Source organism: Syngnathoides biaculeatus, chromosome 7, assembly GCF_019802595.1.
Source record: "Syngnathoides biaculeatus isolate LvHL_M chromosome 7, ASM1980259v1, whole genome shotgun sequence".
NCBI classification, from domain to species: domain Eukaryota; kingdom Metazoa; phylum Chordata; class Actinopteri; order Syngnathiformes; family Syngnathidae; genus Syngnathoides; species Syngnathoides biaculeatus.
In genome coordinates this window covers 13,731,829-13,757,449 of record NC_084646.1, presented here as the reverse complement: position 1 = coordinate 13,757,449, position 25,621 = coordinate 13,731,829, and the positions used below count along the sequence as shown (strand labels likewise).

Sequence of the window (25,621 nt, the reverse complement as noted above, 5' to 3'; positions counted from 1 at the left end):
TTCATTCTCAGCTCATAGCGCCACCGATCCCAGGCTTCCCTGGCACTACGTAGTGTAAACACCCACGCAAAAAAACACGGCGTTATGAAGACATCCATCATCCTGACAGACGACAGAGGGAGGGAAAAAAAAATATCTCGCTGTTTCTTCCTTGCCGATGAAACCCAAACCAGTTTGCTTTGTGGGCAACATTGAAGTTCCAAGCGTGCTCGAGCCAATACCACAAAAATTTGAGGATACACAATCACAAATTACAAAAGTCTAATTATTAGGCTTATACAGTATATTAAATGATGATGAATGCTCATCATTTACAGCAAAAGCACTGAGATGATTTATCGCTTGGGTAAGAATCTTCAAGGAGGAGTTTGAGGACTTTATCTATCTTGGGAAACAGGAGAATTTTCTCACATGAACATTTTAAAGTTGATGATAGACATCCATCCGTTTCCAGAGCCGCCTATCCATACAAGGGTCACCGGAGTGCTGGAACCTATCCCAGCTGTTAACCCTGAACTAGTTGCCAGCCAATCGCAGGGCACACAGAGTCAGAGAACAGTCGTACTTGCAATCACACCTACGGCCAAATTAGCGTGTCCAATTAGTTCATGTTTTTGGGATGTGGGAGGAAACCCACGCAGGCGCGGGGAGAACATGCAAACTCCACACAGGCAGGGCCGGGATTTGAACCCTGTAACCAGTTGTGCCACTTTTCCACCCGATGATAGATATTAATGTCAAAAAACTTTTGTAGGCCTCCAAATGACTAAACATGCCCCTGAGTTGCTGCATCTTCGATTGTTTTTACTTTAATCCATCGCAGCTGGTAATGAGAAAAAAAGAGTAAGAGACTTCTGAGGTTTTTCAGAAGCGGTTGCTGCCCCACCGCTTATTTGACACAAAACTTTCAGTGTGTGTTTAGCACGGGCGTCCAACAAGAAACATTGGCAAGGGGCCCTTGGCAAGGTGAGTCTGACGGACAGAACAGGATTAATTACACTTCATGTTTTGTTATTTTCCTAAGAGCCTGCAATAATTTTGGCGGATTTTGCTTATCCCGTAAAAGCAAAAAAAAAAAAAAAAAAAAAACAGTTTTCAAGACTGTAAACGTTGAAAGACTTTGGACAGAGGAACCAGTCATGGTATCAGGTGCGATACCCGTTTTGGCACCAGAGAGAACTGTTAAAGTGGAGGAGCTCACCCTGGCGGGAAGTTTGTACTAAGCTGTTGAAGCTGTCGTTTTATTATTATTATTATTATATGATATATATGCTACATTTAGATTCATGCTTGTTTTCTCAGTCAGAGTGATAAATTGCTATTTCAGTAAACTTTTTTTTTTTTATTGGACCCACTTTTGACAGTAACAAGCTGAGGATTGATGGAAACTGTTTGTTTTAGAGGAAAGGACGGGACCAGTCGGATGTTTCTTGTTTTTTTTTAAAGCGTCTCATGGACGAATTCACCCCAACCCAAAAGGTCTCCTCCTCCGGTTCACTGTTGTAAATGTCACCTCAGTTACACTTGATCCCATCCCCACACACGGGCCTTTATTCAGAACCCTTTTCTAAAGAGACCTGCGCTCACATTGCATGTTTGCTCACTTTTACTACGTGTCAGCGAGCTCCTTTCATCGCTGCCCATTTAGCTGGAGGACAAGTCTTTTCTGCCCGTCATATTTTTCGACAGCATCGTTGTGTTTTTTTTTTAATAAACTGGGCAATTTTTTTTATGCAGCTTAAAGAAACATGTATGGAGGCGTGTTTACATGGAAAGTGATTTCAATTAGCTATTAGTTTACATAACGCGAGCCGAGAGGGGACGCAAGCGAAAATAAAAGGAGATTGGATATTTCGAGCTTGTCATCAGATGTCATCCGTGTGAATGGAAGTTGCCGTGACAATCATGAACGCCATTTTCAGTTGTGCTTACAACCAACCCGAAAATGTCGTGTTGCCGTTTAGATGAGTGCAGAATATAAACCTCAAATGCTAGACCATTTCAAAAAAAAAATTGATTTAGAACTGTTATCTTGCTGGGCGGCAGCATGGGGGCTCAGATGGAAAGTGTTAGCCTCACAGTTGTGAGGACCTTGGTTCGATCCCAGCCCTCCTTATATGTAGTTTGAATGTTCTCCCCGTGCCTGCGTGGGTTTTCTCCGGACACTCCGGTTTCCTCCCACATCCCAAAAACATGCAACATCAATTGGACACTCTAAATGGCCCCGAGGTGTGATTGGGAGTGCGTTTGTTTGTCTCCATGTGCCCTGCGATTGGCTGGCAACCGGTTCAGGGTGTACCCCGCTTCCTGCCCGTTGGCACCTGGGATAGGCTCCAGCACTCCCACGACCCTTGTGAGGATAAGCGGCTAAGAAAATGGATGGATGGATGTCGGGGTGTTTGCATGAAAATTTATTTTAATTATCAGTTAGTTTACATAAGAGGCGGCACGGTGGCTCAGCTGGTAAAGCGTTGGCCTCAGAGTTCTGAGGACCCGGGTTTGATCCCGGCCTCGCCTGTGTGGAGTTTGTATGTTCACCCCGTGCCTGCGTGGGTTTTCTCCGGGCACTCCCGTTTCCTCCCACATCCCAAAAGCATGCAACATCAATTGGACACTCTAAATTGCCCCAAGGTCTGATTGGGAATGCGGCTGTTTGTCTCCATGTGCCCTGCAATTGGTTGGCAACCAGTTCAGGGTGTACCCCGCCTCTTGATCTTTGACAGCTGGGATAGGCTCCAGCACTCGCTGTGACCCTCGTAACTATAAGCAGCAAAGAAAATTGATGGATCGATAGTTTACACAACGTGAGGCGAGAGGGTACGAAAATAAAAAGCGAGTGTATATTTTCAGCTCATCGTCTGTGTGAATGGAACTTGCCGTGACGATCATGAACGCCATTTCCAGTTGTGCTTGCAACAAACCCGAAAATGTCGCGTTGCCGTTCAGATGAGCGGAGAATGTCAACCTCAAGTCATAGACCTTTTTTTTTTTTTTTAAATTAGATTTAGAAGTATTATATTGCTCTTCAATTTTCATGTATATACTGTTGTGTACATTCCCAAATGCGTCGCAGTGATCGTAATTCGGAGGTTTGAAGTCAAGCCACGTTGTTGGACTTGACTCAAGGAAGCGTCGACATATCTTGCATGATGCGAATGCTTTTGTGGCGTATAAAGACGAGAAGAGGAGCGCGGCGACAGCGTGATTAATAATGCCCACCCCTACAAGCGCTCGCAAAACAAGGAGAAAACTGAGAGAAGCTGAAGGAAAGCGTCTCGTAGGGCCAACAAAATAAACAAAGCGCCACGCAGCTGAGGATACGATCCTCCACTGCAAGGTCAACTAAAAGGCACTCTTAGCTCATTTTATAAGAAGCTTATTTTAAAGTGACGTTACACTAATAAAAGTGCATTTTTTTTTAAGTTTTATGCAAGTGCCATGGCTCCATGTTACTTAGCACTTCTGAAGTCTAACAAGTCGCTTTTTATTTCCTACTTTCTGTAGAAACACTTTTGGCTCGGTGTGAAAAGAACTGGACAGGTATTAAACCTTTGGTGACCGAGTTCCTAAATGCTGTGTTTGATGACATCGGGAGATTTGGGGAAAGAAAAAAAAAACATTCACAAAGCTTATTGAAAAAATGTCAGCACTCGCATAGCTCGGTAAGATGTTTCCATTTTGTATAGGTTTGTGGTATTATGTAATTTAATTCATCATGATCCAATTTAGCAGCGCAGTGGCTCGTGGTGGCACATCTGGCCCACAGTTACGATCGCTCATGACCATGTAACATGTTTTGAAAACATATTTTTTCAAAGTTTTACCCCTCCCGCACACTTCAAACACATTTAACCCAATTAGAATACACTTTTTAAACAAATTGTGAATAGTTTTGGACACATACAAAAATTGGGAAGCATAAAAAGTCCAAAAAATGCTGTACAGTACTGGTAAGTGCTGTGTACGATCGCAGTACAAACCAAGGCACGGGCCACCAACATGGCCGCCAAGGACTACATAATTTATGTAGCATAGTTGTACCTGTTCTTAAAAAATGTTCTCTAGTTATGGGACATTGTGATTTCCAGTTGGAATGTTGTTGACGTGATCTTTCCTGTCGTTCAATCACTGTTTAAGATTATTGTGAGGAATTATTGTACTGTATTTGTAATTTCTGATGTTTCTGTGGCCAAAAAGCAAAGTGTAGAGAGTCTCTGTCGTGGAAACGCATGGGTGCGCTCAATGAACGGGGTCTCTGCTTTACTTTCCTCGATTTGTAGCAATCCGCTTCCTCCTTGACAATCACGCCATGTTTTGGCGGTTCGATTTAAAAAGTTAACAGTCAAGTACAGCATACATTGACCCTCAAAAACCAAAATTGAATGTCACAGATTTTCTGTCAGCTCATCAGTAAATGTGTGGTTATTTTAAATTGTTAAAAAAAAATACTACCACTATAAACTGCAGATTTTCACGATGTAGTTTAATTCGCAATATGGTTGGTAACAGTGCAAACACAAGATAATGTTGATTAATAATATCTTATTCTGAAAAGGAAATCCAAGAGGATATTATTTGTTATTTTTATATCAGAATTAATGAATCATATCAATCAACACTCAAAGTACATCAGTGGTACAGTATTTCCTTAAAAAAAAAGAGAGAAATTTGCGGTCTACCCATCTCTCGTCGCCTGGGGCGAGTTGTTTGAGCGCCGCGGCTACAGTAAAAGCGAATTTGTGCTTTCCGCTTTCTTTCTTCATCAATCTTCCAGGCGCTCCTGTGAAGGCGTCTGTGGGGGGAGGGCGAGGGTGTCGGCAGGGGGGAGTGTGGCGATCTCACGCCAGCATTACCCTACATCGGCATGTATTAATGGAGAGAAATTACTAAAATGTCTAACGCCCATTTCAAACATGTCTGTGAGTTAAGCCCATATCAACAACATACACACACACACCAAAAAACTGTAAATATATTCATGTTAATGTTATTTATATCTATATATCTTACTATTTGGAATTCGGCACGGTGGAGCAAATGGTTAGACTGTGAGCCTCCAGTTCTGAGGTTCGGGGTTCAAATCCCAGCCCCTCCTGTATGGAGTTTGCATGTTCTCCCCGCGCCTGCATGTGTTTTCTCTGGGCTTTCCAGTTTCCTCCCACATCCCCAAAAACATGCATTAATGGGTACTCTAAATTGCCCCTAGGTGTGATTGTTAGTCCGACTGTTGTCTGCCTCCATTCGCCCTGTGATTCCCACCGCGACCCCTGTGAGGATAAGCAGCTCAGATAATGAATGAATGACTATATGGATTATTTCCAGTGATTTTCCTTCCCCAGAACTAAGGCCAAAGTCGAAAAGCCGAGTCTTATCCCTCCTCTATCAAGTTTTCCAAAGAGCCGACGTCCCCCTGGCATACACCAACTCAGGCTCATCCATCAGACTTGCAGATATTGTGGAGAATCAGGGTGCTTCGTCACTCCACAAACTGAGTTTCCACGAGTGTAGAGTTCGACTCTCCACTGGATGCTTGGCAGCGTGCACAGTGATGTAAGTCCTGCATGCAGTTGCACGGTCGCGCTCCCAACACGCGTGTGTCAATGCCAGAGCAAAAACGTCTTGGTGACTTGTATGCACGACGCACCGCATATCCGTGGATTTTCTGATTTGAGGGGAGGGATGGGGGCTGAAAATATGTTAGATAGTTCTTCGGTGTCAATTGTGCATCGCCGGCTTTCTGACCATGGACAGCACACATGTGGCATTTTTGCCTGTAACATATTCTGAGAAAAAGCTACAGTTACTGTATAAGTTGAAGAACGTCCTGCGGTTGCGTCGAAGAAAAACTCACTCATTGAGTTCAAACTGGAAAGTGTTAGCCTCACAGTTCTGAAGACGGGTTCAAATCCCGTCTCTGTTTGCGCGTTCTGCCCGTTGCCTGCGTGGGTTTTCTCCGGGCACTCCGGTTTCCTCCCACATCCCGAAAACATGCAACATTAATTGGACACCCTAAATTGCCCCTAGGTGTGATTGTGAGTGCGGCTGTTTGTCTCGCTGTGCGCTGCGATTGGCTGGCAACCGGTTCAGGGTGTACCCCGCCACGAGAGTAGGTGTGAAACTTTGGATGTGAAACGTGGCTATTTTTAAAGCCACTAGTTGTAGCAGTTTGGCACATTATTTATTTCAAAAGCAAAGCCCTTTTATATAAAATCATAAAAGTTTGCTGCATGCTTTGAATGGGAATAAGTAGCGCAATCTGGTGGCAAAATATAAAACATTAGAAAAGCCAGTTTTATAGTAGTGACATTATATAAGTAGTAAGGCACCTTTGCAAAACAAAAAAAGATTTACATGACTATATTGCTGCGTCCTTTCAATTTTTAAAAAGAATATGGCATATTGTTTGAAATATAAAGCTGCGTGCTTTGAATAGGGATGAAGTAGCACCATTAGTCGCACAAACCCCTTTAGTTTGTGTTGAAGTAAATGTGTGACAACTAATTGCAAAAAATAGTTTTCAATGGGATACTTTTTTCAGGGTTTGTGTGTAGTAACAAAGAGGACAATTATAAAATTATGGAAAAAAAGGAAATATCCTCTTGCAAATTCCACTTTCGTGCCATTTGAGTTCATTCAAACGCGGTGATAATGTGGGTGTATTTACACATTTCCACATCACACACAGAGTTTGTCAAAGCACAGCGGGCAATATGGCCTCCCGTTATTTTCCTTAAAGATTCCGTGGCTGAGCTGCCGCAGGCAGAGGGCGCACACAAAGTGCTCCGGGTGAAACCTTTTCTCCAGAGCCGAGATGCAGCGGCCCACGATGGGCTGACGGCAGCGGGCGCACACGGTTCCCTGGCGGGCGTGGAAGTGCGTCTGGCACAGCGGGCGGCCGTTCAGCTCCATGAAGCGTCCGTCGGGGAACGGCTTCAGACAGTCCTGGATGGGCACGCGTGGCAAAAGGATTTAATGCTCGCGACTTAAAGTACAAGCTGCCCCAAGCTGCGGGGGTAAAAGACTGGTAAAAGTACTTATTCAACTCTTTTATGTCGTTAAATGTAAAAATAAAAGTACACAATCAATTTAAAGAACCTTACATCAGCAATTATCCAGTGCCATTGCAACGTGCAGTTACAGTAACTAGCTCGCCATGCCTACGCCCTGAAAATACATCTTCCGTTCAAATAGTTTGATGGCGTGCCCACTTTAGAGGGCCTCATTGTTGGCCCTGAGTGTGTGCACATCACACAGACAAGCATGAAAGAGCAAGCGCGGAGATGATCTTAAAAACCTCGGACTTGACAGCCAGCATGTAGCCAGTGGTTTTGTTGCCAACCTGACCACTTTAGAGCGCCTCGTTGTCAAAGTGAAAAGCACAGGGATGAGCCAGTTAGATATTTACAACCACCGGAGGCTTTAAGATGATACATTTTCACATCTTAATCATGTTGTGAGGTTTAGGCAAAAGGAAGTTGATAAAAAAAAAAAAAAAACGTTGCATAAATGTTTTTTCCAGATTGTAGAAGTATTTGATTGACAGGTGAAAGTTGAAAGTTTGAATTGAGCTACGTAGCTACAGTTGCGACACTTCTTGTGACGAAATACGCAATTTGACCCCGCCTCAAAAAATAGTAGTTTGACCGACACACACACATAACATTTAACGTAGCAAGGCAGCGTTACAGAAGACAGTAAAAGGTGTGAAATTCTGCTGCATGCATAGAATCTAAAAAGGTTGTGCCCTCTAGCAGCAAAACTTTAAAAAATAAAGAACTTTAAAGCCATTTCATTTTTTACTGTCAATATACAATTCACGTTTTGGGAGGCCCCGTAGCTCAGTGGTTAGAGCACTGGTTTGGTAAACCAGGGGTTGTGGTTTGTATCCCACTGGGGCCTCCACTCCCTGAGAAGGGTTTCGTCAGGAAGGGCATCTGGCGTAAAAATTGTGCCAAACATATATGTGCGTTCATCTGAGATGACACGCTGTGGCGACCCCGAAAGGGACAAGCTGAAAGAAGAAGAAGAAGAAGAAGAAGATACAATTCACATTTTGATAGCTTGATACAGCTCGGGGGGAATAAATCTACCACCCATTTTATTAAATAACTAGCATGAGCTAAGGCTTACATCAGCTCAGGCTTGTATGACTTTTTTAGGCCTATTTTTAATTCATACATACATCTGTATTTGTTTTTTTCAGATTTTACTTTTTTTTTTTCTATACACCAGAAGTTTGTGGCTTTATATGCACAGCACACATTCACCACTAATTGTCGTCGGGGGCTAACCCAAAGCTCTCAATCAATCGAGTTCTCAATAGCGGTTGCCGTGAGCCCTCTCTATCTTTTATTACATCATGTTTGAATGTGCTGAGGGTGGAAAAAAAAACCAGTAGGGGGTAGAAAATACAGATGTGTAGTTTGAAAAATCGACAGTAGAAATTGCAGTAATAAAGAACGAGTAAGAATTTGCCCACCGCGCAGACGAAGCACTCCGGATGCCACGTGCCATTGGCTGCAGTCAGGTAGTTCTCCATCACTGACCCCCCGCAGCCTGCGCACTTGGGGGCGAAAAGGCGGTAGAAGTCCCTGGAGCAATAAGGCTTCCCATCCTTCTCCATGAAACCTTTGAACGCGCATTTGCAGTGACCTCATTGGCTGCTGACTTTTCGGAAGCACTGCTTTCGTCGTATGTAGTACCGTCATCGCCAAAGAAGTCGCCGCAGTGCGCGCAGAAGAAGTGATCAGGATGCCATGTCTGGTCCAAGGCTGTCAGGATCTTCTGCAACACAAATAGCAACAGATTACTTAGAACAGGGGTGTCAAACACATTTTTCTCATTGTTGTTCCGGTTTACCTCAGAGGGTCATTATGACTGTGGAACAAATATATTTAATCAGCATATTTACATAATCAATTTATGAGCTAGTTTTGGAATCAGAAATCAACGGTCATGTGTTTTTCAACTGTTCATGTGTGGTCACACAAAAAATGCTTGTAATATCTCAACTTTATCATTTATGATGCATGACAATTTGAAATCTTGGTACAGATTTTTACAAGAATCATGGAAATCGACACTCTAGATTTGGCTTCGCGGGCCACAAAAAAAATCATGTGGCGGGCCAGATCTGGCCCCTGGGCCTTGAGTTTGACACCTGTGACTTGGACTATTGCCTTTACCAAATATCCAGTACTATGCCGGGCTTTGAAGAAGTTACTGCAGGTTACCCCCGATGACTGGCTTTGGTATGCTGTATCAGTCTCCACGAGTTTGGGGAGTACCGTATTGCATGCGGAATAAAACTACACAAGACTCGAAATTGTCGGTAGGTGTAGGAGCTGGGCTAGGCTCTAGTTATTCTGTGATCGCCCAAATGAATGGGATATGGAAACTAGAGGTTGCTTACGTAACAGTATCACGACGCTTATGTTGTATTAGCTATTTGTAAGTATGTTTTCCATTTAGTCGAAGCTTAATTTATACTCTTGTCTGGACTGCTCTTGGTTTAACTTAGCTTCGTTGATCTTAACTTGGATTGGCTTAATTTAGCATTATGTATTTCAAATCAGTTTAGCGTGGTTGCATATAAAAAGATTTTTAAAAGAGCAAACGCTCCGTAATGAATTGGTGAATACAGAAAGGGTTCATTGTATTACATTGTTAGTGAGTGATCTGGGGTTGTCATGGTGATGGCATAGATGTGCTAGATTTTATATGTCGCTTTGCATAAGGATTTATCCCACATGTATGTTAGCTTCACTAAATGGGAGTGAATTTGTGTGTTTTTTTAAGGGGTCGGGGGTACGTGCACTGCCAGTCACTCACATTTGAAAAATATACGGGTGTGGTCAGTCATGCTCGCAGATAAAGTTGCAGGTGTGATTAGGGATGGAATCTCAAGACCTTAAAATAACTGACTGGATTAATATAACATAACTGTAAATTAAAAAATAAAAAAAAACAAATACATAACTAAAATAGAAAATGAAAATTTCAAACTCAGAAATGATAGTTGCCAATTTCAACTGATATTAGTAGAACATGGTAAAAAACGGTATTTCAAATTTTTCATCAATAAACATTACCTGTGTTATATCCCAGAAATATCTTCAGTGTAACTGAATTTCCCTTGGCGAGGCTCATGACATTGATGACTTTCAACCTAAATGTGCTTGCAGTACGTGAAGCAGCTCGGAACATGCGCTTTTGGCCTGAACTTCCGAACATGCTCAGAATGGTTAACTTGCATTTCCTGTTTCCTGATTGTTTAGGAGCAGGCTTGTTTTGTTAACGTTTATGAAATAAACACGTAAATTAATGTCAAGACTACTCAAAATAAGCGACGTCTTTCAGTATCTATTTTTTTCTACTCGTAACAAATTTTACGAGCGTGATTTTTCGTACTTGACTGTGCAGATTTGCGAGCGCGAAGGCGCTCGAGCGCAGTCGCGCTCATCAAATGTGAGTGACTGCCTTGCAATTGTCTGGGTCCATTGATGCTCGAATATGGGCAACTGTTAACAAATGTCCTCACCTGCACGATGGGCCCTTTGCAGTAGGCGCAGCGGGGAGCGAAAAGCTCCTCGTAGTCTTTCTTGCAGTACGGACGTCCCTCCTTCTCGAAGTAGCCTGCGGTGCTCAGCTCCGTCTTACACGCCGCGCACACAAAGTGCTGCGGGTGCCACATTTCCCCCATGGCTGTGATCATCTGACCAAGACGGCACAGAAGCAGTTCGCGTGAGGATCCGTCGGGGACGCCATTCAGGATTGTCTCTCACACACATTATCGACAATCTAATACGCAACAAAAACGCCATCACACGCTACTAAAATGCTCTCACGCTCAACCGGAACTCTTACACACACTCCTGAAACGCTCTCACATACAACTGAAAAAACTGCAACTGCTCTCACCATCAAATCAAATATTTTCACATACTCCTGAAACACTCTCACACACTACAGAACTTTTTTTCATCACTAATGAAAGATGCTGAAGCGCGAACACTCTCAGACAACTGCATCTTGTCCCACTACTACATCTTGTCCCTCACAGTAATTGAAGTTTTTCCCTCTCACACATTACTACAGAGATCACACACCACTGAAACACTCATAAACGAATCAGACATTTCACATTAAACTCTGGAATGATCTCACAGAACTATTGCAGTTGTTTTGTTTATACTCTTACACTTTACTGAAATCCTCTCACACATAAGTACACAAGTCCACAAGGCTCTCACACAATTTAACAATAATCAAAGGCTATTTCCCTGAAGACCTCTTGAACACGTTTCCTTCCGGGTTAACGTTGCTTGTGTAGCTTTGTCGTACCTTCCCCACAATAACTTTGTTACAGGCGGCACAGCGGCCCTTGGCTGCAGTGTGGACGCCGATCTTTTCCAAGTCAGCGCTCAGCCCTCCGAGAAGACAAGAGACGCTTTCTGCGTCTTTGCCGCTCGCTGAAGCCTTTGCGTCGAAATCCCGACGTCCATCTTTTGTTTTCTTCTCACCAGACTGCTCCTGTAAAAGCGGAGAAGCCGCGGCCTCCTGCGAGGACACAAGAGGCGTTTGACCAAAGGTCAGCTGAGCGACGGGCCGACATGATGTGGCATCAGTGGGCTCAGTGGAACAATGCTGCCCCCTTTTGATGAGAGTGGTAAAGTTCACAGATTCTGCCATCCATTCATGAACTGCTTATCAGGTGAGCTGGGGACTGTTCCGGATGACTTTTTGACCCTGGACCGATTGCCAGTCACACAGAAAGCTCGGTCAGGTAGATGTAAAGAAATACAAGACTCACCTCTGATGCTAGGCTCAGCAGATCTTGCAAAATTGAGTCCAGTTCTATGGTGGGTGAGTCCTGGGAAGCCTCCTCCGGAGGGGGTGGCTCACTGAAACCTCACAAGAACCACAAATGTTAGATACTCAAGCCCTGTTCAAATTCCAGGTTTGAGGGATCCCAGAAAATGTGTATACAGTAAATAATACGTGTTGAAAAATCCCTACACAGACAGGCAAATAAAACGTTTACCGTAATTTCTGGTCTATAAGCCACGACTTTTTTCACACGCTTTCAACCATGCGTCTTATGCGGCTGATTTGTTTGATTTGATTTTTTTCTAACAGCTGGAAGGGAGCACTCGAGCGGAAAAGGTTAGAGTGAGACCGGTGGAATATATGTGCCGAGGAAGTGACTTTTACCGGTATGTTTTTTTTTTTTTAACCGGCCCTGTTAGTGCTGCGCTAGCGTTAGTGCTGTGCTAGCGCGTTGCTGCTGTGTTACTGCCGTGTCTCAGTGATTTAGGTATGTTTTTTTTTTTTTAATATTAGTGCTGTGCTACCATGTTGCTACTGTGTAGCTGCCGCGGCTGTTTTTTTTTTTACCGGTATGTTTGTTGTTGTTGTTTTTTTGTTTTGTTTTGTTTTTTACCAGGGCTGGTTGTGCTACTGCGTTGTTGCTATGTGAAGATAATCTAAGGTATTTAAACTTTGGAAACTCTTTCTGTGTACCGTCTTTCTTTATAAATATCTCGTGTTTCAATTGGGGTTTAAACGTGGGCACTTGCAGCTTTTACACAGGTGCGACTTTTGTATGTACCAAATGGTATTTCCTTTACAAATTACAAAATACAAAAAAACTGTAGGCTGGAAATTATGGTATGTTAACAGTTAGACCAGGGCCCAGCAACCTTTTTGAGGCTGAAGGCTACTTCGTAAGCACCGATCGTATGAAGGGCTACGTTCATTACACGTACATAAAATATTTTTGTTTTAAATTTATGGTAGTAAATGGCATTACGGGTATTTTAAAATTTTATTTCACATATGCAAGTCAGATTCAGGACTTAAAGGACAAATAATAGTAACAATTTGTGGCCTATGGTATTTTTAGAACATAACACACAGGTGCCTTATATGGTCTTTGCGGGCTACCATTCGCCCGCGGGCCCCGCATTGGTGACCCCTGAGTTAGATCCAGGAATGGATGAGTACAAATATGATTGCTCTCAAAACGGGCAAAAACGAAAAACAATGGCTTGCGCTCAGCTGTGGATATTGTATTTGTGCTGTATTTAAATGAGTGCACACCTGTAAATTCTCAGGCAAGACCCCTTTTTAGTCTTAGTGCTGGCTGCAGCTGACACCTGCAGAAAAATAAATAGAGCAAATCAATAAACCGGCAAAATATAAGTTTATTCATTTTAAATGATAATGTTTCAATATTCAGTCTTGCAGTGGTTTACTTGGTGGTTGAGAGATTAATGTGAGATAAAGGTGTGGCTGCATAACCCTATCGAACAGTTACATTGTCAACATTCCTGTAATATTTGTTGCATTATTTTGCCATTGTTCTGTCTTAAAATTATTTATTGAAATGTTTTATCCATTTTGTAAACTCCTTGTAAGGTGAAAATCAATGTGTAAATTTGGCACCACAGGGGCGGTTCGTAGGGGCTGCCAGTAACCACTTACACCATTGTCACAGTTCTTCCGCCTCTCCCCGTGATAATGCGTCCGTGCACAGCCTTCAACGAGGCACTCTAAAGCCACCAGGCAAGCGGATTTTCCAAAGGGTAGGTGCATTTTTGATGAAGTGGCTAACTGAACGTTTACAACATCGCCTGATAACAGTTGATGCCAAAGAAGGTGCTCGGTTCTTCATCCATCCATCCATCCATCCATCCATCCATTTTCTTCCTCTTATACAGCAGCAAAAGGATGACTCATGCTGGAATCCAAAAAGAATCACTCAGCCCCCAAAATTACGGAAAACAGTTTCAAGCCCCACTGCATTGTAAAATAGATATTGGAATGAAAAATACATATAACATTATTCACTTCAATGTCCATACAAAGAAATAAATATGAGCGGCGAGGGCGTCATCCATGCGCAAAGTTGGTAGCCATATTGCCTACAACGTCATCAGCAGATGTTACACTGGGACATTTGACATTGAAAACACGTAGTGGCACCTGTGATGGGAAAGGAACAACAGAGATTTTGGGATTTTTCCGACGCCCCTTCTGACACGGAAGCTCTTTTCGAAGAAGAGAACATCTCACAATCGAGTGAAGTGACCGGGGCAATATTACTCTATTGTTTTGAGCCATATTTAGATGATATGCGGATCACTTGTAACTAACAACAGACTCCCCAACAGTTTGCAGCGTACTCGGCTGCGAGCGACGACAACGCCTAGCCCGGGCGCGACGAGCCACTGCGACCTGGCTTTGATGAGCCGATCACAGCTTCGGGGCTGAGCCAGGCCGCTTTACGGCATTGTTGTCGCTCTTAGCTGAGAGCGCCATCGTCGGCAGCGTTGTTCATCCATCAGCGTTGTTCAACGCTGCCGTCAGTGATGAACGGATAAACAACGCTGCCGACGCTGTCGGTGATTAACAACGCCATGGACGGCGGTGGTGACGAACAACGCTGCCGACAGCGGCGCACTCAGCCGTGAGCAACAACAACGCTGCAAAGCGGCCCGGATCGACCGCCACGATGAGGCACCCCGGCCGAAGCCGTGATCGGCGGACGTGCTGCCGAATTCATGACCGGCGGACGCGGTGCCAATTCGCACATCGACACATTTAGCACCCCTGACTTGTACCCGGATCTTTTGTTACATTCTGAGAGGATTACACCCCCCCCAAACTATTTTTTTTTTTTAGTAGCTCTATACACAGCTTCCTGTCATTTGGAACCCATGATGCCCTCGTCCTTTGCACCTGTGCAATCCATTTTTCATGATGAACCGGGTCTTTTTGAAAAGTATGAAGAGTAAATCCATCCTCCCAAGTGTTTGAACAATATTCAGCTATACAACGAGCCGGCATTTTGGCTTACATGAAGGAAACAAAGATCTACCTTCCCGCAGGTAAAACTGGTATAAACACACGAGCCCGCCTGAGTGCGCTTCTGCTGTTAACATCACTTCCTGCTTCTTCTCCAAAACAAATCCCTCAAGAGGATTTTCATGGCGGGAGTTCCAAAAAGAAGCCATATACGTCAAAATCATGTTTTGTGGTGAAAAAACGGATGGGTCCATTCCGGCTGCCTTTTATTTCTTATTTAAAACAGACTAAAAATCCCACTTTTCATTACAATTGATTTCTATATCGTTCCCAGGGTTAGCACATTTTTATCTTTCAAAATGTATTTCGAAACAAATCCACTTTGCAGGGTTTTGACTAAATACATGAATGAATTATGAGAATTATTAGCGGTATTCAGTGGGATTTTGTGCTTGCTTTGCGTTTACCTCTCCAGCGGTTGCACGACTGCCTTCTGAAGTAGTCGGATTGAGGGCGAGCTCCTCCAAAAGCAAATCTGGAACACAGTACTGCATATTCAAACATTCGACTTGATTCATTGAAACGCTGTGGTCTACTCATTCACCAAAACATTTGGCAGTATACCCAGTTGGCATGATTCTGTTTCCTGTAAAGCTTATCTCGGATTGCAAGAGATGATTTTCGGGTTTTTTTTTTTCTTTTTGAGGTTCATTTCTGCAAACATTTCCACAGGAAGTGATCTCAGAACTTTTTAGAGAAGTCAAATTTGCTGAAAGAATCTCGTGGCAAATATGTACTTTGGTTATTTCTCGCTCGGTGAACCTGTACAGATATTAATGATAGCATAATGGTAATCAAACCATACGTTTTTTTATGATGATTGTATCAGTCTTTTGCAAATATTGTTGCCCAACTCATTTTGCTAAATGTTATGTAATGTCACAGTAGAAAGAACCACAAAAACAGTCATGTTTAATGAATACCTCAGAGAATGTCCATTAAATGGGAGCATTTTAGTGTTAAAAGGATTAAATTATCATTGTTTGTACAATTGTTAAGAAAACAATGGTGCTAAACGATTTATCAACAAACTCTTTATCGATGCATATTTTGGACGCAACTGTTTTAGCACTGAAGCTCATCAGGTTGTGAAATTGCACCATTAAGTTAGTCATTCGATGACACAGCAAATTTAAAATAATAATAATAATAACAACAAAAACGTTAATATTCGTAATGTTGGAAAAAATACTTTTATGTACTGTAGCATGTAGATTGCCGATAAAATATATTCTATGAGTAAATATCACTTTGGTTTTGCGTCCGGGTCAACTGAGTTATTTGAGAATCACTTAAAATGACAAAATTTCCCTTACCGAGCTCGTCCATGTTTCTCTCAGAATGAATCTGTGTTGAATGTTGTTTTTCTGCAACTGCTTTGTTGCTAAAGAAACCGGCCACAAGTCATATCTTCACTTCCTCTGTTGACATTTTTGAATTCACTCTTTTTTTTTCACTTAAACTCATCCCTTACATGCACATACCTTCACATAAAAAGTGACCAAACTTAATAGTTTGACCGCCGAATTGCAAAATTGCCTATTTGAACTTACTGTCATAATATCTGTTTTAAAAAAAAAAAAGTAAACACACACTACTAGCTAATATTTGTTTTGTTTTTCCTTTATCCCTATGCAGATTGTAAGTAATACACATCCATGGTAATTTGTCAAATTTCGGCGCAACTGGGCTCTTGTTGTTTGTTAAGTTTGTTGTGCTTTCAAAAAATGACGTGGGCAAAAATGCTATTAAGAAAATGCTTTTGACGTCAACCATGCTGTTATATCCATATAGAAAATCCACATACAAAGACTGCAGCCAAAATTGTAACCTTTAAATGAAGAATTTTGCTGCTTTCATTTTTGATAAATATTTTATCTTTTTTAAAACATTTTTAAAAGGGGGTTTTTATTTCCGAATGTGTTTTATGCATTTTATAATATATTAGTTTATCACTGCAATGATTCTTTTATCACTTGGAAGAAGAGAAAATACGAGTAATTCCAAAGAGTGCAATGCATGCATGAACTATATGGATGTTCTTTTGAATAATAGTTGAATCTGATGGATAAGAGGAGAAGTTTGATGCAACTGGTGGCCACCATATGGCAGAAGTCACATTGCCAGAGCGTCACTGCCTCACACCACTGGAGTCGAGACCATTAGCAATGCAAACAGGGGTGGTTCATATTTTGTCCAGATTTATCATATCAGCAAAAAAAACATCTATTTTATGAAGTCTTTCTGATCTTGGGGGGTTTTCATATATTTTACTTTAAAACACGTCTAATAACTTGACATAATTGGGGATTTGTCAACGTCATGAATGTACTGCGATAGTCTGATCCATGCCGGAAGTGTTCGTGTTTACGGCGCGTTAGCATGGTGGACGTGAACCTCATTCGCTCGCTTTCGTTTTTGTAAACAACGACTCGACCTTTTATTCCGTTCGCGTGAATTAATAAGGGTCATTAAGCGCTGCATGGTGGTTTGGACGTGGTCCGAGTTACAGCGAGACGGCGCAATGGCCAGCTGGCAAGGAAACTAACGAGGCTTGGCTAACGTCTTCCTCGTTGCCTGTGGACTCGAGCAGGTAAATGGTGGCCACAAGATCAAGTGTTACATGTGTGTTTGGAACAGAATTGTAGCTGTTGATCACGATGGGCAATTTACATGTCACGTCTCGTTTTTTTCTGCTTTGCAAAAATGCCGTTTACAGGACTTGCTGAAACTTAACTCATTACATCTACAAACACGGAGTGCTCACATTCAATTTTCATCCTAACGTAAGGTGAAATTAATGTTATCCCAGTTAGTGGTACAATATGCGTGTGGTATGGTATCTATTTTTACTATGATTTCCAGTTAAGGCAAAAACACGCCAGAGCGAGAGAGAGAGAGAGCATTGTTTTCTTTGTGCGTTTGCTTTTGCCATTGTTATTAGTACAAAAAAAAAAGAGAGAGAGAGAGAGATGGGAAGTGTACAGCAGTTTCAACGCTGGGTCTTTGAGTCCATATGTCCATCCTTCATCTCTCAATACCGCTTATCCTCACAAGGGTCGCCACATGCTGGAACCTATCCCAACTGACTTTGGGCGATCGGCGGACGACACCCTGAACTGGTCGCCAGTCAGTCGCAGGGCACATATAGACGCAGTCACATTGACACCGCCACCGAGTGGGAGCCGAACCCGTGACGCCTGCACCGTGATCGGGCCAAAGCACCACAACACCATCAGTGACTTTTAACAAATCTATTTCTTTAACCCATTCGTGGGGAGGGTGGCAATTTTTTTGCCTTGAGATAAAAGTCTCCTAACAGGCCAGAATCAAGGAAATAACACTTCTTTTTCGTTTAACGCATAAAACAAAGGGCAAAAAAGATGTACCCTCCCGCGGGCAGCGTCCTAAAACGGATATGTTATCAGTTCTGTGAAGTGGTACATACTAGAGATATGTTTATTAATTAATTCTTATTCTAGAATGACACTTACGCATGAATAATACTGATGGATTAGCATTTTGAAGACAAACTTGGTTGCATACTGACCTTTCGCCCTTTCTTCTCTTGGAAACCGCTCCATGTGTACTTGAGGCAGCCATGTTAGGTCAGGAAGGAAAGGGAAATAACTCCGTGTTAACTTTGACCGATGAGTTAACCTCTCCTGATACCAAATTATGGCAGGATGTGAAAATCATGATGTCCCCAAAATGGGACGCCGCCCATCAATGGGTTAAATTTAATATTTTCAAAGCAATATGGCAGGGCTGTGAAGACACATTTTTTGCATGGGCCACGTCATAATTATGATTTGGCTCAGAGGGCTAGGAATGTGAAAAATGATAAATGATTACAAATGCACAAGTGTTCCTTCATTCCATCATTAGTATATACAGTATACTGTAAATATGGTATTTAAAAACAATCAGAAAATAGGGGCAGGCAAGTAATTAACCATTGTTCAGTTTCTGTTAACGAGATTTGGTGAAAGAAAATCCTTGAAATGTCTGTTAAAAGTGAACATTTTGGCACAGATATTCTGCCAAAAACTGATACAATTAATAGAACTTCAACAAATTGATTAGTTAATGACTAATTGATAATCAAATTGGCAACTGTTGTGACGGTCGATTAATCATTGAGCTAATTTGCAGCGACATCGTTGGCTGGGTGACGTCTCGGCAAATGACTTTGCGCGCGGCCTCCCCCCAGGTGCGACGTGGCCATGGGCGCCGAGAGCAGCGCCGTGCGGAGCTGCACGCTGGAGGAGCCGCTCCTGAGCCTGCCCTTCGGTCTCACCATGTTCTCGGCCGTCCTCCAGGACGGGAAGGTCGCTTCCGTGTTTGTCCACAAGCGCGGCAACGAAGATAAGGTCAACAAAGCGGCTAAGGTACGTTCCTTTAAAGAAATACAAATCTTCACCTCTTTATTCCAGCTGTTGAACCCACGGTTATGGTATTAACACTGTCCAGCCCTCTCCTCTCCTAATTTTCACTAACGTCCTTTTTCCTTATTAGCTGGCCAACAATCCAACACCTGTTGAATTTCGCTTCACAATGAGCAGCAAAACATTAAAGGACACCGCATGCTTTGTAAAAGACCAACTGGAATAGTTTGGAAAAGGACATTCTGGGCATTTTCAACCCACATTGTCTTGCAGCCCTAAAAGGACACGGAAAGAAATAGTACAGAGTTATATGATAAACTCCCAAATAGTCCAGGTCCACAGCTCTTAATGGAATATGAAACTCACATCTGCCGCAGCACCTGAAGACCCTGAGGCACCCGTGCCTGTTGCGCTTCCTGTCCTGCTCCGTGCAGGACGGCAGCATCCACCTGGTGACGGAGCGCGTCAAGCCTCTGGAGTTGCTGCTGGACAGCCTCACCCCCGAAGAGATCTGCGCCGGAATCTACGACCTCTTGCAGGCGATCGTCTTTTTGCACGAGAGAGTGAGTCGTTTGAGAAACAGTATTGCAAAAAATAGATAAATATTTGATTTTTTTTTTGTCCTGTCGTCCTGAACCACCAGGGTAAATCGAGCCACAACAACGTGTGCATCTCGTCGGTGTTTGTCAGTGAAGATGGACATTGGAAGTTAGGAGGGATGGAAACGGTCTGCAAGTTCTCTGAAGCAACTCCAGAGGTAGGAGAAGGTGATGTGTAGCAAGCAAATCATGCGATGGCTCATAACTCTCAAGACTTAAAGGGGAAATCCACTGGTGTGCATGAACAATGGATCCAATAGGTCATGTAATATGTAATCTGTTTTGACGACGCAATGTGAAATGCTCTCTCATTTAATAGTGTTTTGAGAAGATTTTTATCGACAATGACGAATTTTCAGCGGCGCTGCCATTTTCGCGAGTCACATGACTTAGGTGCGCCAATGTGACGTGTAAGGTGCACACCAAAGGCTCGATTACATTATGCCCAGCGGTGATTTCTCGGATTTATCCTCATCTGATGAAGAAAAAGTAGCATTGGTTGATCGGGAAGACGGAGGAATACTTTCATACAGATTTGAACCCGTGGCTGTAATTAATGTTGAATATTCGGATGGTTCTTCTGGCGGAATGACACCGGAGTCTGACTACTCAGTGCGTAAAAACAAAGGCCCCTTTAGCTCCGGGCCAGCAGGCCCGGATGGCTCTTCGGACAGGAATGACACGGAGTATGACGAGCGAGCTCCGGCGGCTAAAGGCCTCCGCTGTCACTGAAGACGGGCCACGAGATCTGGCGGCGGGCTGCGAGCCGAGCTTCGACGTCCGGGGAGGGCTTTAGCTTAGCTTTGGTGTCCGGGGCTAACGAAGCGGGTGGCGGCAGGCCACGAGCTGGGCTTCTAGGCGGCGCCGACTCACGAAAATGGCAGCGCCCCTGAAAATTCGTAATTGTCGATAATAATCTTCTCAAAACACGATTAAATGAGAGCGGATTTAACATCACATTGTCAAAATAGAGTACATATTGCATGACCAATTGGATTCATTGTTCATGCAAACTGGTGGATTTCCCTTTTGAAGTTGGTCCACTTGTGAGTCAAAGTAGCACTGCACTTTATATTTTGAGCATTCTTTAAAACAAGCAGTTCACATTTTGGCCACCACAGACACAATATACAGTCACGTTACTTACTGTGTTCTTTAGCCTCTGTGGAAAAACAACGTATTACCGCAGATTACCAAGTTACTATGTTATGAAACTCTTCTTCATGCATCATGTATGTCTGTCGTATACTGCCCCTTGGTGGCCAAGGCTGGCACACCGGGAGGCGCAAAATGGCAATGAGCATTGGAAGTGGCAAACCACATACTTAAATTTTTTTAAACCATGTTATTACAAGTTTTCATATACTATAGAGGCCAATCATTGTGAAGATTTGATTTCCATTCATTTCAATGGACACATGATTTCAGATAAAGCTTTATATGTATTTGAAAAACTAACTTGTTGCTGTCAAATTTCCACACCAAATATGATGCGTGATGTTCTTCTCAGTTTCTTGTGAGCATTCAGAGCGTGAGAGATGCCAGCTGTGTTCCTCCAGAGGAGCAGGTCAGCATATTGTACACACGCCTCCCCCAATCATCACAATGAAGACGTCTTTTTTTTTTTTTTTTTTTACGCGGGGGGGGGTCCTAAAATAAGGTGTTGTTTTCAGGTGGAGGGCTTTAAAATGCTTCCAGATAAACACGCCCACTCTCGAGATTGTTACTCTTTTGGCTCCATGCTCGAGGCCCTCCTGCCTCTGTTGAATGGTTACGGTAAGTGAAATGCCTGCTTCCATCTTTAATAAGCCAAATATGTCTTAATAATAATAGGGTTCGTCCCTCTTTGTCCAGTCTCGCAGGAGCTGTCCGACAGTCTGAAAAAGACCCTGCAGGCGGGCCCGCTGAACTCTGACCCCTCCCGTCGGCCTTCCCTCAGCTCCTTGCTGACTCATGATTTTTTCAGGTGCGTTGTCGTCGCTGGCCGAGCTGTTATTTGTTTCAAAACGCGGGCACGCTCATTCTTCTGCGCAGGAACGACTTTCTGGAAGTGATGAACTTTCTGACCAGCCTCACGCTCAAAACCGAGGAAGAAAAAAACGAGTTCTTCAAGTGAGGCGCATGGTTGAAATTCATTAGGCTCGTGCTTAGTACTTTTGCTTCCTCATATGAAATTTGTTTGGACATATATTTTTTTGGTTTTCTCGTTTGCGTAGATTTCTTCTTGACAGAGTCCAAAGCCTCCCCGAGGAACTGACCGCCGCTCGCCTGGTCCCCAAACTGCTCAACTCCCTGGTGTTTGCCGAGCCGATGGCCGTCAAAAGCTTCTTGCCACATCTCCTTAAGCCAAAGAAAGGTAAGACAGAAGACGGATGAGGTGACGCTTTGAGGAATTCATTTCCCGAAAGGTTCTCCTCTCGTGCGCCGGGACAGATTGCGGCGGCGAAGAGTGCCTGCTGTCTGTGGCCCTTTACCGCAAGCACGTCATCCCGCAGCTGCTCAAGCTCTTCAAAGTCAACGAGGAGCACGTGCGGATGGTGCTGCTGGCCAACATCCACATCTACGCTCCCTTCTTCTCCCATGAGGAGCTGAAGATCCAGATTCTACCTCAGGTGCCCTGCGACTTTCATAAAGTTGATTTCTTTTGGGGGAAGAGGGCACACGCAACACAAGAAGAATCCACAGAGGACACCCGCACATTCGCCAATTGCCTATTTCCATTTGTTTTTGTCATATTTTCCCCTTTTTTTCTTGTTTTCTGTTTGTTTGTCTTTTTTGGGGGGACGCATTCTTGAATATACGGTGAAGAAAATAAGTATTTGAACACCCCGCTATATTCCAAGCTCTCCCACTTAGAAATCATGGAGGGGTCTGAGATTTTCATCCTAGGTGCACGTCCACTGTGAGAGAGATAATCTAAAAAGAAACATCCAGAAATCACAATGTATAATTTTTTAACGATTTATTTGTGTGAGACAGCTGCAAATAAGTATTTGTACACCTGTCTATCAGCTAGAATTCTGACCCTCAAAGACTTGTTAGTCCGCCTGTAAAAGTCCAGGTGTTCAAATACTTATTTGCAGCTGGATCACACAAATAAATTGCTAAAAAAATCATACATTGTGATTTCTGGATTTTTCTTTTTCTCTTTAGATTCTCTACCTACGATGAAAATTTCAGACCCCTCCATGACTTCTTAGTGGGAGAACTTGCAATATAGCAGGATGTTCAAATACTTATTTTGTTCACTGTGTGTGTGGTGTGTGTGTGTGTGTGTGTGTATATATATATATATATATATATATATATATATATTGCCCAATGCAATTAATTTTAATGGGTCTTCAATTATATATTTTACAATTAAACTAAAACAACCATTCAAACTAAGCCAAAAGGTCCACATGACAGAATTGTGATCAATCCTCTTGCCAGTTTGCACAACCGATCATCAGAACCAGTTTTTCTTTTCCGTCTGCAGGTTTTGCTCGGAATGAGAGACACCAACGACGCCTTGGTCGCTATGACGCTGCAGAGTCTGGCCGTGTTGGTCCCTTTGCTCGGGGCTCAGGTGGTGGTCGGAGGAGAGAGAACCAAGGTCTTTAAACGCACCACTCCCAAGTTCACCAGGTCGGCAGAGGCCACGCCGGAAAGTAGGTCGACGCCGCAAAAAGGGCACCCGGTGTAAGATGGCGGTTTGGGGGCTGAACGTTTATTTTCCCCTCGTAGTGTCACCCGTCCACATCATCGGAGGCTCCTATCCGCTGATAGAGCAGCCTTCCAAGGTTTTGAATTTGTTCCCCAGACCGCCGGAAGACCTCGTTCAGGGCAACAGCGGTCGATTTTGGGGAAAAAGTGACATTTCAACAAACTGCAAGCTGGAGCCGACATCAGGTGTGACAGCTTTTTGTGGACTTTTTAAAAATGGTTTACATGCGCATTCCACATCTTCATACATAGACATTAACGCAGGTGAAAGTAATACAATATAGAGACAAAAACAAAGCAAAACATCATGACAAAAATCACTGTGATGCTTAAAAACATGAGCGATAAATAGTGTATTTCTGAAGTGATAACAGCCAAGCGTCTTTGCGTCACAGGCATCAGCAAACCGACGTCCCTGCCCTTAAATGGCTTCCGCCAGCTCGGTGACACGGACGCTTGCAGCCCGGGAGAGGCGCCGCATTCGGCCAAAGGCCGCGGGGAGGACTGGCCCGACTGGAGCGATCCAGACGACGGCGAGGACCGAAAGAGGGAGCCGGTCCAGATCCTCATCGAGGCCTCGGGTCCGGCCGGCAGAACGTGCCAGGCTGTAGGAGATGCAGATGAAGAGCCTTGGGATGACTTCGAGGAAACGGAAGCCACAAGCGATGCCGCTCCTGCAGCTTCAGTTGTGTTTGCCACGCCTGCTGGAAAGCAAAGCGCAGAGACGCTAAGATCGGGATCTTCCAAACCCCTGAAACTGACCTCAGCGGCACGACCGGCCAATGGACCGCCAGTGGACCCTAAGCCCGCCGGGCCGCAGAACCGCGGGGACTCGGGAGGTCTCGGGGAGGAGTTCACCATCAAGGTGAAGAAGAAGCAGCAAAAAGAAGTAGACCCAGAGCTAGATTTGTTTGCGGACATGGTGCCGGACATCAAGATGTCGTCCCCGGCTCTGCTCACGCTTGAGCGCGCGGGACTGACGTCAAACGACTCTGCCGTCGACATGACGACAATGTTGCTGTCTGCCAAGTTTGCTGCTGCCAGTCTGCCTGAGGTGAGCGCACAACACGGTGTTTGTCAGACCAGCTGATTCCCACAGGATAAACAGACGCCGGAGGAAAAGCCGTTGGGACAGAAACAGAACAAATTCGGTCCGACCACCAAAAACGTGTCTTTCTGTTTCGCAGGCTGAAGGAGACGGTTGGGGCGACGACGGCGACGACCTCAACTGGGAGGACGACAATGGTTGGGGATGACATTTGCCGGGAAGCAACGATGGAGCACTCGCCTGCACCCCAAAAAAAAAAAAAAAAAAAAACACTTATCCTGTACCAACTCTCGATTTTTGACTCAAGAACAAAGACTTGGCTGCTTGTTCGTTCAGATGGAAGGAATCGGTGCTAATCAGGTAGGTGGGGATGTAAATGAAGCCATTTTTAATTTCTTGTCAACTGACAAGAATGATGATGATGATGATGATGGAACATACGAGGTGAAAAGAAATCATTATGTGCCAACTTTGCTAAGGGGATCTTTGTGAGGTTGGATGCCCAAGAAGGCCTCTTGCACTTTGAATGAATGTGAAGGGCATGAGATTAATTTATTAGTGGCTTTTTGGAGGGCTCGCTAGTGAAATAAAGCGTAAACTGGACACAGACCTGATTTTTGTTCTCTTTTAAACTTGCGCTTGGCACAACATTCACGTAGATCAAGTGACATCTGCTGAAATTTCAGATTTAGTTTGAGTAATTGGTCTATTAATTTTGGCTCATATCAAAGTTGTGATTGAACAATTACTCATATCAGTCGTTCAATCAAAAAGTGAACAGTGTGTTATACAGACTCATTAAACGTACAGGAACATCAAAATGTTCTAAGAAATTGATTTTCATCGCTACCTTATTTATATACATAAACATTGTAATTAATAATGTAATAATACAGTAAATATTTAGCTATAAAACAGACTTCCTACTCAATTTGGATTTTAAAGTTCCATACATTTCCAGATCCTCGTTTCCAGACTTCTCTATAAAAACAGAATTTGTGAATTTAGTA

General features: G+C 43.5%; 2 protein-coding genes across 4 annotated transcripts; one reads left to right on the top strand and one right to left on the bottom strand.

Annotated features, from left to right (window-relative positions):
- Positions 1 to 4,469: 4,469 nt before the first annotated feature.
- On the bottom strand, positions 4,470 to 16,535 carry lpxn (leupaxin). Of its 3 annotated transcripts, XM_061825462.1 has the most exons (10): positions 16,353 to 16,535; positions 16,185 to 16,252; positions 15,276 to 15,343; positions 13,102 to 13,157; positions 11,813 to 11,903; positions 11,344 to 11,559; positions 10,541 to 10,714; positions 8,703 to 8,784; positions 8,480 to 8,628; positions 4,470 to 6,942 (listed from the first exon to the last, which is right to left on the bottom strand). In XM_061825462.1, the coding sequence occupies exons 2-10, from the start codon at positions 16,195 to 16,197 to the stop codon at positions 6,676 to 6,678; spliced, it is 1,116 nt and encodes a 371-aa protein (XP_061681446.1). In that variant the 5' UTR covers positions 16,198 to 16,252; positions 16,353 to 16,535; the 3' UTR covers positions 4,470 to 6,675. The 3 variants fall into 3 exon arrangements, with proteins under 3 accessions (XP_061681446.1, XP_061681445.1, XP_061681447.1); XM_061825461.1 differs by having other exon boundaries at positions 16,185 to 16,535; XM_061825463.1 differs by lacking the exons at positions 16,185 to 16,252; positions 16,353 to 16,535 and having other exon boundaries at positions 11,344 to 11,910; positions 15,276 to 15,344.
- A 492-nt stretch (positions 16,536 to 17,027) lies between these two features.
- scyl3 (SCY1-like, kinase-like 3) lies at positions 17,028 to 25,221 on the top strand. The gene is made up of 14 exons (XM_061825460.1): positions 17,028 to 17,461; positions 19,082 to 19,259; positions 19,634 to 19,819; positions 19,900 to 20,013; positions 21,366 to 21,422; positions 21,529 to 21,631; positions 21,710 to 21,821; positions 21,890 to 21,967; positions 22,072 to 22,211; positions 22,289 to 22,467; positions 23,337 to 23,508; positions 23,585 to 23,749; positions 23,959 to 24,617; positions 24,751 to 25,221. Exons 2-14 carry the CDS (start codon positions 19,095 to 19,097, stop codon positions 24,817 to 24,819), a joined length of 2,199 nt encoding a protein of 732 aa, XP_061681444.1. The 5' UTR covers positions 17,028 to 17,461; positions 19,082 to 19,094; the 3' UTR covers positions 24,820 to 25,221.
- The last annotated feature ends 400 nt before the right edge of the window (positions 25,222 to 25,621 follow it).